The sequence below is a fragment of the Mustela nigripes genome, chromosome 7 (assembly GCF_022355385.1).
Source record: "Mustela nigripes isolate SB6536 chromosome 7, MUSNIG.SB6536, whole genome shotgun sequence".
Classification (NCBI taxonomy): domain Eukaryota; kingdom Metazoa; phylum Chordata; class Mammalia; order Carnivora; family Mustelidae; genus Mustela; species Mustela nigripes.
In genome coordinates, this window is record NC_081563.1 from 66,838,326 (window position 1) to 66,856,349 (window position 18,024).

At 43.2% G+C, this 18,024-nt stretch overlaps 1 protein-coding gene across 1 annotated transcript in view; it reads right to left on the reverse strand.

Moving 5' to 3' along the window:
- EML6 (EMAP like 6) overlaps positions 1-18,024 on the reverse strand; it is a 274,904-nt gene that overhangs the window by 42,561 nt on the left and 214,319 nt on the right. The window contains exons 25-28 of the mRNA XM_059406072.1: positions 13,210-13,298; positions 9,400-9,576; positions 2,180-2,381; positions 1,941-2,067 (exon numbers count right to left, since the gene is read on the reverse strand). Coding sequence (XP_059262055.1) covers positions 1,941-2,067; positions 2,180-2,381; positions 9,400-9,576; positions 13,210-13,298 — 595 coding nt within the window. The remainder of the gene's footprint in view (positions 1-1,940; positions 2,068-2,179; positions 2,382-9,399; positions 9,577-13,209; positions 13,299-18,024) is intronic.

The following is an 18,024-nucleotide window of genomic DNA, read 5'->3' on the forward strand; positions in this document are numbered from 1 at the left end:
GTGAGAAACCAGCTGCAGTGTTTGGAGTTGGGAATTTGCTTAGATTTCTAAATCTTAGTGGCCGGCCTAAGTCTCAGCATGACAAAGCACTGGGTTGTAGACATCAGCCAGAAACAACCTTGGAATAATAGCCAAGTCAAGTTGTTTCGTAAAGTACATGACATTGGAAAGTTTGGGTAATTTTTCTCCCAAAAGAATGTTTAATTTAGACCAAATGTTTCTAAGGGTGGATTATTTAAGGGTGAGGCTTACTAAGGCACTTAGGTGCATATGGTCCTTTATTCTCAGTAGTAGGCCCTTTAAATTATTTTCTCTTTGTGGCCTTAGAAGAACAATGTTGCAGGCCAGATAAACTATAATTTATAGACCACTGCAGAAAAATCCCTATAATTTTTTTAATCAAAAGAGAACTCTGAATCTTCCCAGTGACATTTAACAATGTGTTAAGATTCCAAATTTGTGTACAGCATCCCCTGTTTAACAAGATTATTTTTAAGATTTTTTTTTTTTAATTTATTTGACAGAGAGAGATCACAAGTAGGCAGAGAGGCAGGCAGAGAGTGAGAGAGAGGGAAGCAGGCTCCCTGCTGAGCAGAGAGCCCGATGCGGGGCTCGATCCCAGGATGCTGGGATCATGATCTGAGCTGAAGGTAGCGGCTTAACCCACTGAGCCACCCAGGCACCCCAACAAGCTTATTTTTAAAATAAGATTTTCTTTATTTATTTGACAGAGAGAGCTCACAAGTAGGCAGAGAGTCAGGCAGAGAGAGGGCGGGGAAGCAGGCTCCCTGCTGAGCAGAGAGCCCCAGTGCGGGGCTCAATCATAGGACCCTGAGATCATGACCTGAGCCGAAGGCAAAGGCTTAAACCACTGACTCACCCAGGCACCCCTATCAAGCTTATTTTAACATCTAGCAATGAACTGAAGAAGAAGGGGGAAATATTTCTTTATATTTACATTCCCACCTAATTTTAAGAAGTGATAGATAAAATTTTTGAAGCAGTCATTATTAGGTAGAAAGCCACACTGAACTAAAAAAACCAAAAGAAAACCCTGAATCTCATTAATTATGTGGGACTAGGGTACTTGGGATCACCCAACCCATGTCTATAGGAAGTACCCAGAGAGAATTCTTAAAACATCTTTGTGATCCATGTCAGATGGATGGATGTGATCCATCCATGTCAAATGTGATCCATCTAACATCCATCTCTTCAGATGTTAGAGTTTTTAGTGAGTATTTATCCTTCCTAGTATGAATATGGTTACGTTGAGAAACTAGTAACTATGAGCTTTTTTCCTAAGAAAATTGCCTAAGTATTTGGCTATTTTCCTTACCGATGTTCACAATAGCAAATCAGAAAGACCTAAAATAACATCTGAAACTATATAAGGATGCCAAGGTGGCAAAAACAAATTGGTTAGGTCTGGACTCACCAAACCCACCTGAACAATCTTGGGCAGGTGAAGAGACAATGACAGAAGGTACGCCAAGTGATACAGTGTGATACACAGACTCTGGTCAGAACAGAGGATTATTTTTTGTGACCCACAAATATTTCTTCAGGACCTTAGACACCCTCCCACCCTCCTACCCCTCTAATCGGGATTTCTCCTGTTAGCCATCACATTCCAGCCAGCGGGTGGCTATCCTGACATCCTTTCCGGACAAGAGGAAGCCTGATTCAACCAGATCTCATGTTCATTCAAGTCATATTCCACAACCCACTTCTGCAAAGTGTGACCCATGCTTTGCCATGTATCAAGGGCCATGGGCAATTTTCCCCAGGTTAAGTCTGTATGCAGGTTAAGACTCTGTGCATATACACAAAAGCCTAGTCAAGGTAGCAATTCTGAGGCCAAAGAAAATGAACTCTTGCTGATATCAGTTTCTTGTCATCAGATATAATAAATGTGGACAAACCTGGCGACACCATACCTTTCTTCCACCGAAACTTCTTTCAGCTGCTGGTGTGGTTTGGTGCCTTCCATCTCCCTGATGCTCACCGCATAGATCTTGGTGGTGTAGTCAATGGCCTTCTCTCTAGCAACGTCGCTGTCATAGCCTCAAACAATGGAAAGAAACAGGAGCGTGGCGTTGGTTGGCAGTGGGAAGGCAGGATGGGGGGGCGTTGTGCAGGAAGGGGCAGCAGCTCATGGCCGGTGGGGCGTGCTCACCTCCGTCCTCTTCCGCATCTGTGTCCGACTCCTCACTGTCCACTAGTTTGCTCTCTTGGGTCCCCACGAACTCCCTCGTCCAGATCATCAAGGCGGTGTCCGCGCCGCCCACCGTGAGCAACACAGAGTCATTGTGCAGCCACCTCACGTTGGTGACGTGCGCGCTGTGCCCCACATACTTCTTGAATCTTGCATGCTGGCCCTGTAGAGCCAGAAACCCATGAGTACTCTATCCAGAGTCTCATTACTCCTGCCTCCAGACTATTTCATCCGTGTTCTTTTTTTTTTTTTTTTTTTTTTTTTTTTTTTGACAGACAGAGATCACAAGTAAGCAGAGAGACAGACAGAGAGAAGGGGAAAGCAGGCTCCCTGCCGAGCAGAGAGCCCAATGCAGGGCTCGATCCCAGGACCCTGGGACCATGACCTGAGCCGAAGGCAGAGGCTTTAACCCATTGAGCCACCAAGGCACCCTTTCACCCGTGTTGTTTTTCAGAGTGGTTTCTATGGATACAAAGTAAGCAGTCGATCTAAGCAGCAGTTTCCCTCTGTTTCTTTAGAGTGGAAGCTCCATGAGGGCAGGAACTCGGCCTCTTTTTTTCCTAAAACATCACATAGCTTGTTACAGGTCCTCAGTATGGAGTTTGTGAGGGAAGAAAGAAACATTAGACTACAGAACCTACTTCTGGGAGCCTAATGAAGTGTACGAAGCTTATTTGTTTCTCTCAAATATCAGATGTACATTCTCCACAGGTCTCTAGTGGAAACTCCTGATGGTGAGTCTGGCTGACATTTGAGATGAGCTTCCCAGTCAACCCCCATAGTGGCTTCTGTACCACAGCCCAGGCTAGGACAGAAGACCGAGGAACTGCTTATAATCCTGGGGCCTAAAATAAGATTTAAAACAACACAGCAGTTTCTGCCACAGATACTGGAAACAATTTTCACTGGAAACACCCAAATAATTCATTTTAAAACAAAGTTAGTTCCTTCTCAACAAGCATAACCAAATAAAAGAGCCCAATTTATGAGTGAATACGGAAAGCTCTTCAGCGTTGCATACCCGGGCCGCACAACATTCACCCCGGGCGGGGAAGGAAGAGGGTGAAATACAAGGCGGCGGCTCACACGGGGCAGTCCTGACATGCGGCGGAAGCCCAAGCTGCCACCAAAAAGCAGCTTCCATTTTTGGCTCATGAGCCATGGCCTGGCAAAAACAGCTCCGGCGAGAGCCATTTAAAGAGGGAGAGTTTTTCCATCCTCTCAGCAACAACCAGAGAATACCTTGACCGATGTGGGAAGCTGCACACTCTTTCTGAGGTTGTAAGAGGGCCATCGGTATCCCCAATGGAAACTGGACTCAATAACGGAAGAGGCTTCCAGAGGGTTTTGGACTGGCATGCTAGGGAACCTGAAACCAGCACAGACACATGGCAGGAGACAGGTGCAGCAGAGTGCGTGACTCTGAAATACTCTTAGTCAAGATCTCTCTGTATTGGGCGGCCCCCTACCTGAGAGAGGAGTGGCAATGCCCACTCCTCAACAGAGTACTGAGTGTAGAAAGAGCAGGGAAGCATAGAGGCAGGCCATATTTCCAGGAAGCCTTCCAGAGCCACTGGTTTGCTACAAAATAGGCAGAGATAATGGGAGCAAAGAAAACAGGCATAGTGGCGGCAGCCATGTGTCCTGCTGGTCTTCCAGTTGGAAGCAGGAACCTACCCACTGTATCTACTACAAACACAAGCTTATTTCTTGAGGTGGACAAAGAAAAGAGCCTGAGGAATGTCGCTCCATACTCCTACTTACATAATGGGATATAAGGTTTCTAGACAGGATGAGAGACGAAATCCAAAAAGAAAGGTTCGGGAGAAAAAAACATTCTAAGGTGATCATAATCAGATTGCAGAGGGAAAAAAGTGACACAGGAGAAAGAGGAAAAAGTTCTGAGCCACTGAAGGGATTTCACAAAGCTGAGATTCTTGCAGCAAAGAGGGATTCAAGATTCTCAGAATATGAAACAAGATCACTGCTCCATGGAACAATAAAGGGAATTCATAGTTACTAGACACTTTCAGGAAATTAGCTTCTCCCCCAGAAGGAAGAGGCCAGCTGGGATGTTGGGTGGTTCCCTTAGGGCCTATGGAAGGAGCCTCCTGCCGACCTAGCAGAGCCCGTCCAATGAGCTGTCCTTCCGGGTCATCAAGTCAAACCACGCATTTGTGTATCCCTCGTTGGGACTCTCTACCACAACTTTCCTCTTCCACTGAGTCACGAGAAAACAGAGAATCTGGAATATGTCTCCACAGGACTGGGTGTTGACCGCTGTTTGGTGAGGCTTACCTAAGAGTTTGACGATAGCGATGTACCCTCTTCCCAGATTCACATTTTACATAGGGCTTCTCTGCGTGTCACACTTAACAGACAAGGTTCCTTTCAGAAGAACCATTCTCTAGAAGCTTTGACTTTCTGGGAAGAAGACTTGGGAACATGAGGGTGGGTTTTAGAAATGTCAATGACGTGGTGTATTTTAACCTCGCTGGTATAGTCGAAGGTCGCAACTTGCAAGGGAATGGAGGCTATGGGAACAACTGGCCAGCTATATAGATGGTGTCTAAGGAAAGAACTGGGTTTTCTGTGACATGATACAAGGTATTAGAAAACTGGGTGGACTCTGGAAAAGGACAGTCTGTTCCATGGAGGCAGGAAATAATGTGATAATCAGGGGACTAATACCTCATCAAGAAGATTTTAAACTGTAAAACTGAATATATAAGAGCACGTGTTAGTCATTGCAAGAAAACTGCCTGGAAGAGAGGCCAAGTAACTCCTAGAAAAGAAGAACAAGACAAGGGGTCAAGAAGAAGACATGACATTAGAGTGTAACAAATGGAACTTGGATTTTGGGCAAAGAGACTGCTCTGTGGTGATGAGCACCTGTAGGTATTATGAAGGCCCAATGACATGGGACTCCCTGCTAGACTACTGCAGTGGGAGGTGGCTAATGGGGTAGGACTGTCCTACCAAGACACCACATGTGGGGAGGGGGCTTAAACAACGGAAATTCATTTCTCACAGTTCTGGGAAAAGGCTGGAAAGTTTAAGATGAAGGTGTCAGCCAATCTGGTTCCTGGTGAGAGCTCCCTTCCTGGTTTAGACACACCATCTATGAGCACACGGAAAGTGTGTTTATGGCTTTTCCTCAGCGTGTGTGTGCATGGAGAGAGAGAGAGAGTGATCTCTGTGGTGTCTCTTCTTACAAGAACATTAATCCTATCGGATCAGAACCCCAGCCTTATGCCCACATCTAACCTTATTTCTGCAAATGCCCTCTCTATATACAGTCACACTGTATGGTAGGGCTTCAACATATGAATTTTGGTGGGGAAGCAAACATTCAGCTTGGAGAACTTTGTCCAACAGGCTCAGAGCACTGGAGGAGTATGACTATGGAGCTAGAAAAATTCACCAACGTGGGTCCCCATATTTAGGGGTGAAAGTGTACCAGAAAAATCAGATTAAGAAAAAGAAGAGGAAGAGAAGTGACACTATCAAAGTAGTTTACATTGACCAGGGGTTTTCAAATGCTTTTAAATTATGAAACCATTTCTTTAATCAGATCTTACACAGTAGAACTCAGGAATAAAAAGATAATCAATCCAGCTTAAAATAGTGGATAAAAGATTTGTACAAACACTTCACAAATGGTCAATAAGGAAATAAATAAGTGCTTAGCATCCTTAGTCATCAGGAAAACATAAGTTACAAACACAATGAGATCGCATTATCTGCTCCCAGGACAGCTAAATTTTACAAGTCAGACAACTTTGAATGTTGGCAACTGGAATCTCTTAACTTCTCTGTGAGAATGCAAAATGATACAACCACTTTGAAAAAGGTCTGGCAGTTTCTTAAAAAGTTAAACATGCACTTCCACCTATGACCCAGAAATTTCACTCCCATTTACATAAGAGGGAGAAAACATGTCCACAAAGATTCATCCAAAATATGTTGCTTGCAGTTTTATACAAGCAAACACTGGAAAAGCATGTGCCCCTTGATAGCCATGTTGATAAACAAACTCTGTTCTATCCATACAATGGAATTCCGCTCAGCTATAAAAAGGAACACACTATTATTACACAGAATACCAAGGAGGACTCTCAGAAACATTATCTGAGTGAAGGAAGCCAGACATAAAACAGCACCTACTTGATCATTCCATTTATATGAAGTTTTGGGCCAGGTAAAACTTATCTATGGTGAAAAACAATGGAATAGTCTCTTCATGTGAGAATAGAAGTCGGAGGAGGGAACTGACTCAGAAGTTAGCATGAGGAAATTTCCTGGGGTAATGATAGTGATCTGTATCTTGATAGGTGTTTGGATCGTGTAGGTGTATGTATTTGTCAGTGTTCACCCAAAAGGAACCTTAAGTGGCACCTGGGTGGCTTAGTTGGTTAAGTGTCTGCCTTGGGCTCAGGTCATGATCCCAGGAGAGCCCCATATCAGGGCTGAGCAGGAGCCTGCTTCTTCCTCTCCCTCTGTTCTATCCCTCCCTCCCACCCACTTGTGCTCTTTCTCTCTCTCAAACAAATTCATAAAATCTTTGAAACAAAACAAAACAAAAAAGGAACCTTAAAAAATTTTGTGTATTTCAACTATATAAATGTTTTACTTAAAAAACACCATAAGCAAATACTGAACAATAGGTAATGATAGGCATTTGAAACACTCAGGGCTAAGTACCCTGATACCTACAACTTACTTTGAATTACATATAGAATCTAGGTGGTGGGGTCCCAGGGGTTTGCTGTATCATTCTTTTGCCTTATCTCTATGCTTGAACATTTTCTTCACAAAATTTTGGAAGAAATCTTACACAGAAACTCAATGTATAAAATACAAAACACACAGTGACTCTGATGAAAGCAGGGATGGGGCCCCAGGGCCCCTTCACTTGGCCCCTACCCTGTTGCTTGGGGTTGTCCTTGAGGAGCCTCCTTGGAATTCTGAGAGTTAGAGGAACACAGCTTGAAACTTCTGCAATAGGCAGCCCATGACTTGTTCTGTGGGCAAACTCATTTCAAAAAATGTAGCTGTAGGAAGGACAAGGGCTACAGAGAACTGAACTGTGATCAGACAGGAAGGGGAGCTGGTAAGTGGTAGTGAAGTCATGAATCATTGAGGGAAGGCTACTAGTTGGCTTTGGAATTTGGGACTGGACGTACACATGAGAAGTGTGTCTTAGAAAAAACTACAAAAATAACAATCTGACAGTATGTTAGCAAATGAAAGATCTAAGAGGAAGGCATCTAAAGAAACCCAAGTTGCTGCCAAGGAAACTGGTGTGGTCGGGTCTTAAGTGTACAAATGACGGAGGAGCAGACAACCAAGGATGAATACAAAAGTCTCACCCAGACAACTTTAATACAGTTTCAGGAATGCTGAAGTCAAAACTTAAGACACTGAAAAGGAATTTAAAGATATATTTAGGGGTAGAAAAAAAACAGAAGTTAGGAACACTATTTAGATCAGATTATTTAATAGCAAAAGAAAACAGATCTACTCATCTCCTCTATAAAGAGAATGCTCTTCAAATCAAAAAGAGCAAAACAGAGCTGTATGCATGAGTCTAGGTCCATCCAATGTGACCACAGAAGTCAGATCAGTAACAGCGGGGGAGTTTAGAAACCAGGAGAGGTGGCACCAAACATAAAAATGTTCCTGTACTCAAAAGGGAAAACATGTAGACTCTGGCAAATATTGATTCATGAGTTGATGCAATCCCTGGAAAATTCTAAGGTGAATTATTACACAAAAGGTCAATAAGCACTGGGAAAAGGAAGTAATGATCACTAGGCAAAACAGGGGTTCACTGTGAACTGCGTATCTTTTACTGATTGGTTTATTAGAAGGAGAGATTAAGGATACCAGAGACACAGTCCATGTGTCTTTTAGCAAGATATTTTCCAAGTTATTAATGATGTGTCCTTGGACTAGAGATAAAAATATGAGCTCGGTGATAGCACAGTCAGGTAAATGTAAAGGTTTGTTACTGACCGAGGAACTCTAACCCAATGGGTGTACTAATAAATAGAATATTGAAATGAATGGGGGTCCTGGTGCTGCCACTGGGTTTTTCTAATCTTTTTATTTCTTCTCCCCGTGATTTAAAACTTCCACTTGTGAAATGAGAAGATAATGTGATGCTGGAAAGGAAAGTAAGTATTTTGAAAAGATACTTAAAAGATGTTGACAGGTTAGAACAATGAGGTGTAGTAACATAAATCTCATTGAGTACAGATATAAAGCTCTGTACTCAAATTTTAGAAAATCAATTGTGTACATACAAGATAAGGGATAACCTAAACATTTTTTCTGGAATGAAATCTAAGATTCAGCTGCACAGTGTGGCAGCCCATAGAGCTGGTGCCACTTGAGTGTGATCTAATCCAAATACAGAATCAAAAGAAGAAGGTAAGAGTCCCGCTGAGCCTGAGCTGGTCAACAACTGAAGTGGTGAATTCCATTTCAGATGAGATAGTCTGGAATGGAACTGATAACATGGAGTGTGATCAGAAACAGGGGCAGCTGGAAACGTGCTGTGGGAAATGCCTGAAGAACCGGACACATTTCGGCAGGAGAAAAATGAGATATCAGGGAGTCAAATACTATCTTCCTCCACATGAAGGGTCAGGGAGAGGACTGCAGTTACTTGGTGATGGTTCAGAAGGCAGAACTTTGGCTAAAGAGAAGAAACTTTAGCACTGTATAGAGCAGAACATTTTGACAATTGAACTAAGTGTTGGCAAAGATGCAGAGAAGTTGGGAACCTCGGTATTAAAAAAAAAAACACAACTATTTAATAATGAATTGGGCCGCTTTGTGAGGTAGTAAGTCCCTCTTCTCTGGAAGTATGCTAGTACAGGTTAGAAAGGCACTGGTCCAAGACATTGCAAAGAAATTCCTCCCTTGCAGTTGGTGAGATGTTGGATTTAATGGCCACTGAAGGCCTTTCAAGGAGGAATTGGATACCACGAGGATCCGACTTCTATACTAAACAAGTCAGGAGGTGTTTAGACAGCACACATAGCAAGAGGGCTGCTGATGACATCGCTGACTGCTTATGCATTCAATATTTAAAAATCCACTTAGATACAATACATAGCTTTTAGGTTATTGATGAGACTGAGCAAGTATATGCAATAAGCATGCAGTATTACCTTGACGGGATAGGAGAAAAGCTTAACAAAGCCAAAATCATCTCCGGTGGCTAGGAGGGAACAGTCTTTGGTAAGACTGGCCGCATTGACATCAGTCACGTCGCTATGCGCAGGCCAGATGCCCTCGCAGGTCGGCCCCAGGACGCATGTCCACGTGTCCCACTCTATCTTCTCAATCTTAAAAAGAAGGAAGGAAAATGAATATATTTTCACACAACTGAGAGATCTTTTTCACTGGAAGCACAGTTGGTGGGCAATGTTACAGTAGTTCCTGGCGTACAGCAAAGTGATTGCCCAAGTCTATGCATCCATTAAGCTCTGCTCAGCACAAGTGTAGCTCCCATCTGTCACCATCCAAGTCTATTACAATACCACTGACTGCATTCCTTATGCCGTATGATCCGTTTTTCTTTTTAAAAAGAAACGATATGAAGCGGAGTCGCTCTAACTGAAGACCTAGCCAACATCAGGCATTTGTGTTGTGATCTGAGGTGCGAAAGTTCCAAGCTGCATTTGTGAGTGGCCTCTGCATTATCTTAATAAACATTACAGCCAGGTAGCCATATATTTTCTACAGATAAAATCAACAGTTTGGAATTGTGGAAACCAGATGGTAAGAAAATCTCTTAGTTCTTCCCTACATATGTACCATCACTGAAGCCATAAACTGGATCATTTCTCAGTGACAGCGGTACTAAGACTCTAGGCCAGATGATTCTCTGTGGTCAGGGAAATGTCCCATGCACGGGAGTATTTTACTGGCATCCCTCTCTTCTACCTGCCAGTAGTCTCCCCACCAAGGGGTCCCCAAACATTGGCAAATGCCCTGGAGGAGGGGCAAGATGGCTCCCAAGTGAGAACCACTCTGCTTCATTGATGACTCGGGCTGATCAGTTAGCATGCTATTTTTAAAAGTCACAGACATAATTTTTGTTTTAAAGGACTACTTTCTAGAAGGAATGAGTAATAAGATTCTGCAGCTAGCTTAAATCCTGTATGCTACGGAGAGATGATCTTAAAAAATTGAAAAACTGTTCATATTGCATTGCCCTAAAATATATATTTTATCCTTTAAAACTGTTTTGTCTGAAATTCATGGACAGAAGACTTAAAATTCACATAGGTCAAATTGTGATATAATCTAGGCTTTCCTTTTTAAAATAAACAACAGTAACTACACTGTGTGTTAGACTCCCCTGGGGAGTCCGATCAGCTAGTATCTCCTAGTATTACAGAGGAACGGCAAGATAAGACGCAGCTAAGATTTTAGTCACAACACGGGGAGGTGTTAAACGTATTTTAGTTACTGAAATTTCTCATTTCACATTCTGTCCTTTCTGGACCCACGCTGAACTGGAACCAAAAAGCTGCATTGGCCCCGGTGATTTGGGGGGCCTCGGGCAGGACCAAAGACAGGGGTGACTTGAGATGGCTTAATGTGGCCTTCTCAGGAAGAGAAGGGAACCATTCCTGCTGGGTCTACAAACAGTCTTTCTGGCCACTGACTCCCTTCCAGGTTCCAGATTCCATTTCTGAGACGCCCCATCCATCCCCACTGCCAGCGTGCCCTCTGTGGCACTTTCCTTGACCTCGTTATCTAGGCTCACCCTGTGGTCACCCTAGCAGATCCCCCTTGGCCAGATCTGGGCCTGTGGTCCCCAAGCAAATATCTCATTTGCTGGAAGCTCTGGAAATTGCATTGAAAATGGAACATTAAGTATGACCTCTGCAATCCACAAAACCACAAAGTGGTAAACTTGTTAAAAATCCTGGAACTCAGATGGAAGAAGGGTCCTCAAAGGGTCTTTTCCACAGCACCTCGCCTCACAGCTGTGTCATTACCATGGTGATTTTCCAGGGGAAGGAACTGAAGCCCAGAGAGGCGAGCCCCATAAACTGTAAACCACAGCCGGCTTAGGAGGAAGAGGGGAAGCAACCTCAAGAGAGCCGGCCTCCTAGTTCAGTGTGGCTTTAACTGCACCATGCTGCACTGTACCGATTTAAACAGACATCTTTAAAATATTTGTCATACTTAACAGTTTGCTGAGTAAGAATTGCATTAGCTTTACCATGGCTGTTTAAAGAAAAAAAAAAATCTTTTTTGTAAAGAGGATTTCCCAAATCCTTCCTATGCAGCTGAAGGGCCTGACAATACTGGTAAAGGAAATGCTGAGCTGCCTCTCCAGGGCCCTGAGAAGGAAAGACTGGGGAGGCTAGGCATGGAAACATCAGCAGCATGGCCTCCCCATACAGCAGCACCAGGATCAGCCTCTGGGATACCAACTATGTACCGTAGAGTGACAAATGAAATCTTAAGAGCCCAAGCCTGGCATTGCAAGGAGCCACATAACATGAACTTGCCTCGTGTGCATCCATTTCTTATACATAGTAAGTGCCCAGTGGTCCCAAGCTGGAGTCATTCCCCTCTCCACCACCAGGTTAGATTGAATTTTACTGAAGTATACTTATTTGAGGGCACCAGAATATGAAGGGAAAAGATAAATGAAGTGATGTAAAATGATGTTAAAATACACAGGAGAAATCCAAGAGGCCCCATGGTCAAGGCTGCCGAGTCACACGCGGTCCCCTCAAGACTGGGACTGCAGCTCCACGGCTCCTGCTGTCCTGGAGCCTTCCTCTCCCTCTCTGTAAAAGGAGACTGACAACCATCACACTAGTCTGTTCTGGAGACAAAAACATAGGCTTATGAAGTGCCAGAACATTCACCAAGTATCTAGTATCTAGTGAACAAGTGACATAATTTAAAACATCTTTTACTCAAGGCTATGGAGGTTTCTTTAAAAAGTTAAAATAGCAACTGATCAGAGATAATCAGGGAGTGAGAGCAATTGACCAGTCAACAATCTCCATGAACATAACACCATCATCTATGACAACTGCTGTTTCTTATGTAGTGCATAAGTACCTTAGAAACCATGAACACATTATGAATGGGCGCAAGTCCCAGTGTCCCTGTCCCACTTTGCAACGATGGGGTAGCAAACTGAAGTCAGAGAGAGGCGGATGCCTGTCCCTCAGCTGTATACCCTGTGACCCCTTTCCTTCTATAGAAGCAAGACTTCCTTTTCTTTCATCAAAGGTTACACAGCAAATAAATGAATCGGATTATCTTGTGGGGCTGAGACAAGGTCCTTACGGCTCAATCAGTCCATTACCTTTTGGCCATCTGTGTTCGCATGGACTCTGAGAGATCCACCTGCCCACAAGAGCAGCGGAGCCTTTAGGAAGGCATTAGTTCATGAATTCAGATTTTGTATATAGGCTTGGATTTCAATAATTAAAAAATGACCTCAGTGGCCAAGGACATGGGGAAAATAGGGAGGGGGAAACAATTTTAATACAAATGGATGGTCAGGTTGTTCTTTTGTCTTGAAAGGTAATTTCTCCCACTGTTGTTGCAGAAGATAATGCTATAATAAATAGTGAAGAGTGAGAAAGCATGGGCATTTATGTTCACAGAAAGCTATGCACGAAGGACAGGGCATGTCCAGTGGAAAAGGACTATTTGGTACCCAAGCTGCTAGCTTCGTCCGTGTCTCCCAGCAGAGGAAAATGGAACAGAAGGCAGACTGCAGGAATGCGCCATGCTACACCAGCAGTCCCGGGGATCCATAGGTCCTCAGAATGGAGGGAGCTGGATTAAGCAGTCACATTTAAGACACAAGCAAGCTTAAAGGTACACTGAATATAACCCCTACCGATGGATAATAAGTGACAGGTTTTTATTTAAAATGGACATAGAGCATCTTCACAAAACACTTTTTAAAAAGCTCTGTATAGGACTGTTACCTCTGAAGGTCTTATTATATGCCGTTTGCCTCGTGGAGCTTCAAAAAAGAGTTGTTCTTTGGCACCCGAATTAACTTGCAACAATTTTCCTGGTATGAGAGAATGAAGCAGAAAGACAATTCACATCTGCATTTATCTTTCTATTGTAAAGAGCTAAGCATGGTTGCAACTATTCGGATTCATTTTAATCAGTCTCGTAAATTGAGCAAATAAATGGTGAATTCTCCAGAAGTGCATGTACAGGCAATTACATGGCATGGCTCAGACCCCGGAGCCAGGAATTTGTCAATGGGGACCTCATTCCTTTCAATGTGACCTTGCACATCCCTCCTAGATGTGCTGCTGTGTTTTACTCTGTTGCAATAGAAGTACATATTTTTCAAAAGCTTGACAAAATCTGGAGATGTCTGTTTTTTGTTTGTTTGGTTGGTTGGTTTTTGCCCATTTTCCTGGTTGTACAAGCATGCAGTAAAAGGAAACTGCTTTGGCAAGAACTATGGCATCAGACATGAGAACCTTGTGGCAAGCATCCAAATTTACCGAGAACTAAATTCTAAATCTGTCCTTTGAAGTTTAGAAACTGGAAGATAAAGACACACAAAACAACCTACAAATGCTCCCCCCACCCCTACCTTACTTGAAAATTTGTAAAGAAATCCAAGATTTTCTCTAAACAAAGGGTTGAGCAAAAGTGCTCTTTGGGTCTGATGTAAAATTAAAATCTTGAACTTGTTTTGATCAATGTTGAAGATGAGATATTCTGAATCTCCTCCCAGCACCTCACTAATCCTTTACGGCTTGAAATTTAAATGACTCAAAAGATACAGACCGGTATTTTTTCAGCATTTTAAAATCACAGGACATTTCAAACACACGTAGAAGTAAGAAGAGTATGAAGAACCCCTACACGTCCAGTCAGAGTCCAGCTTCAACGGTTACAAGCTCATGGCCCAGCCCCGTTCCATGAGCCTCCACTCGGGCCCTCACCAGATTCTTCTGAAGTTAACCTCAGGTGGCCTAATATTTCATCTTAAGTAATTCTGTGTACATTTACATCATACCAAGTCTTCCCCTGCTTGTCCCCCATAATCTGTACATCTAGTAGTCTTGAAATGTCCTTCCTGCAAAAGTATTATCAAGATAAGAACTCAGTGTCTTCTACCCTGCTCTTTAATGCTCAGGTGGGTGTCGCCTGGGTCTGCAAGCTGGTTTGGTGAACCTTCTGCATCTGCAGGTCTATTGCTCAGTGATTAATTAAAAACAAGGCTATTTTTGTAACTGAAAACCTTACTTGTTACTAATTTGCTGGGTTATAATATGGTGAGGAGAGGCCTTGGCTGTGAGGAGCAAGTGAGTTTGAAATTGCTTCCTTTAAAAGGGGCACATTTCCCTGAATTTGTGGCTGAACATACATAAACAAGAAAAAATAAAGGTAGTTAAATGAGCTTTGGCTATTTAATATTATAAGAAAATGAATAATATTTTTCCAATGAACTAAACAGACCTACGAAGTATTTTTTAGGATTCTCAAGAGGAAGTGCAAATAACAAATGATCTGGAAAAGGGATCAAAGAATTCAATGACAACACTCTTTGATTCAGTGGTTAACTGTAGATAGCTTCTGGCCATGAGATACTAAGAATCAAAGAATTCAATGAATCATAATCTCAAAAAAATCATAATTTCCAGATAATCCCAACAATTTACTTTACACTGTAGTTTCAAAGGTAGTATTTTAAAGAACACCCCAAAATTATTAGAATAGTTAAGTGAAGCACTTTGTAATTCCAAGATTATGAGAACATCCAAGCACAAGAGACAAGCACCAGGAGTGCTGCTCAGCATCATAATGTCTGGGGGTACCAACCTAGCTCATGCCCTTTTCCTGAGAACTGACCCCTGCCTTGGGTTGCATGGACCCCATGGCCATGTTTATCCTCTGGAAGACAATGACCCAGGACGGGCCAGGACAGAGATGGGAGTGGGCACTCAAATTCCCTTTCCTAGGAACTCAGAATCTGGGAGACCCAATCAGTGGGTGCCTAGCTGGGATAAGATGGGAACTTTGGAAGTGAGGGTGGCATTTTGGGGCAACTGAGCGGACCACGTGCCAATGAATTAAGGAAAGCTACCTGTGAAGAAAGAAGGGCCCAAAGGCTGACACCAGACCGAGGACAGCAGTGGACACTGAACTGAGCTTCCTCGGAGCAGGAGAGGAGAGAAGAGGGGAGAAGTGCCTGCTTGGTTTTCTGGTTCATTCCTAAAGCGAGTTCCTCAGGAGACATTGCTTCCAGCTCTTGGATTTCATGAGCTATCCCTATATCTTCCCAATAAGCTCATTGTTCATTATTATTTTAAAAATTTTAAGCTGAGTGGGTTTGAATTGCTTGCAACCAAGGATATGAAGAAATTTTTTAAAAACTGCAACAATTCTTTGTTAGGAAAAGTAGAATTATGGGTGTGATTCCTCTCCCTACCCCCACCATATTCTTTACTGTAATTATTACCGTTTTTTTAAGCATAGAAAAAATATTTAGTCACCACTCTTTTTTTTTGCTGCCTTCTGCTGTCATATAAGCACCGAAATATTCTGAGAACAGAAGCAAAGAGCAAAAAATCTGCATAATCCACTTATAATTGCCCCTTAGTAAGAGTAACCCTATTCTTTCAGGATTCCCACATTTTTATTCACTAGAAATGTCTACTCACAAGGAGGAAGAGAACTGGAAGGGCCAGATGGCCTTGTTACTAAGTGGGTACAGGAAACCACAGTCCCCACAGGTATAGAGAACTAGATAATCCACAAAACTGATTAACACCCATCATCCCAGTTGCCATATGATTTACAAGTTAGAACAGTTCCGAAATTCAGACTAAATGTACCCAATATATCAGACCATTTGCAATGGAAATGGCAAGGAGCGTTTTCTTAGGGCCCAAACTGTTCACTGATAAACAATCTTACAGTTCCGGTATTTCTAGAAACAAACTACTATCAGCTAGAAAATGTTCTTCCATATTTTCTCTCTCCCTACATTCTTTTTTTCTTTCTCATGGATTTTGTGCAGGAGCTTCACTCGGGGGGAGCTGGTATTCCTGCAACAGCCTGATGTGCTTTTCGATGATCTCTTAGGACCCGTAGTTGCCATGGACACGAAAGGCTGCAGGGGCTGGTGACTACACCATCCCCGCCCCTGACAAGCCAGCTGGCTCTGGCAAATGTGTTCGCTATTTTTGACAAGATCAAAACAATGAAACAGAAGCCTGCTTCTGAGTTCTGCTCTCTAGGCCCTCTAGACCCTCGAGGCCCCACCATGAAAGGTGGGGAGGCTGGTCTCAAGGCAGTATGGCTTGCTCCTGACATCAAGCCTTGTGAGAACTGGGATATCAGGAGCACTAGCATACCCATGCGACACGTGTCTCATGGCTGTCACGCTGGAGTTACACCAGGGAAGATCCACGGGCATATTTGCTCTCATTTTCCAGATAGAATAACCCCCCGAAAATCAGAAATATTCTATTCTCCTCTCCATCCATAGAAAACATTTAGTCTGATGTGCTCACCTGACCCAAGGTGCCACTTAGGACAGGAGGCGAGGAGGGTTTTCAAAGACCTCAGCCTCCTTACTCCCCGGGGACTTTCCTATCACCCTGAGCTCTCACTGGACTACAGAGGCTGGCTTAGGGCAGAATTATGGAAATAATGAGGTGTGTCTCTCTCCCTCCAAAGTGGTGCCTCCACATTGAGGGCCGTCTATATAGACCATCACCGGGACACCTGCATGATTGCAACCTACCGATCCTGGCCAAGATCTTGCTCTTTCCATCTAGGACTTACTCCTCTATATAGCCCTAGCATCCCACACAGGGCCTATACATTGGCCGAATTAATTTTTTAGAGATTTTATTTGTTTATTTGAGAGAGAAAGAGAGAGTCAAAACATGGGTAATGGCAGAGGGAGAGGGAGAAGCAGGCTCCCCATTGAGCAGGGAGCCCGATGTGGGGTTCGATCCCAGAACTCGGGGATCAGGATCTGAGTCGAAGGCAGACTGACAGAGCCACCCAGGTGCCCCACATTTGCAGAATTAAAAAAAATACTCAAAACACAAGTAAAAAATGCAGTACGATATCATTTCATACCTGCAAGGACAGTGACTATAAAAATGATGCCCCCAAATCAGAAATAACAAGTATTGGTTACCGAACGCCATACTCTGCTGGTAAGAATGTAAAGTGGTGCAGTTGCTATGGGAACCAGTACATTGGTGCCTTGACAAATTAAACATACAATCACCATTGACTCAGCAATTCCCCTTCAGGGTCTATACCCCCCAAGAATTAAAAGCAGGATCTAGTACACCCATGTTCATAGCTGCCTTATTCACAATGACTAAAAGGTAGAAGCTACCCCGGTGTCCATCGATGCATGACCGGATAAACAAAATGTGGTCTGTACGTACAGTGGGGTATTGTTCAGCTTTAAAAAGGAAGTAAATTCTGATCCATGCTACCATATGGATTAATCTTAAGTGCCTTATGTTAGGTGAGATAAATCAGTTATAAAAAAAAAAAAATACTGGGGCTGCCTGGGTGGTCCGGTTGGTTAATTTCAGCTCAGGTGGTGATCTCAGGGACCTGAGCTCAAGCCCCACCTCAACACTGTGCTCAATAGGGAGTCTGCAATAGTCTCTCTCTCCTTCTCTTCCTGCCCTCCCTGCGCTCGCACTCTCTTTCCCTCTCTAAAATGAACGAAAAAATCTTTTTTTTTTTTTAAAGATTTTATTTATTTGACACAGAGAGATCACAAGTAGGCA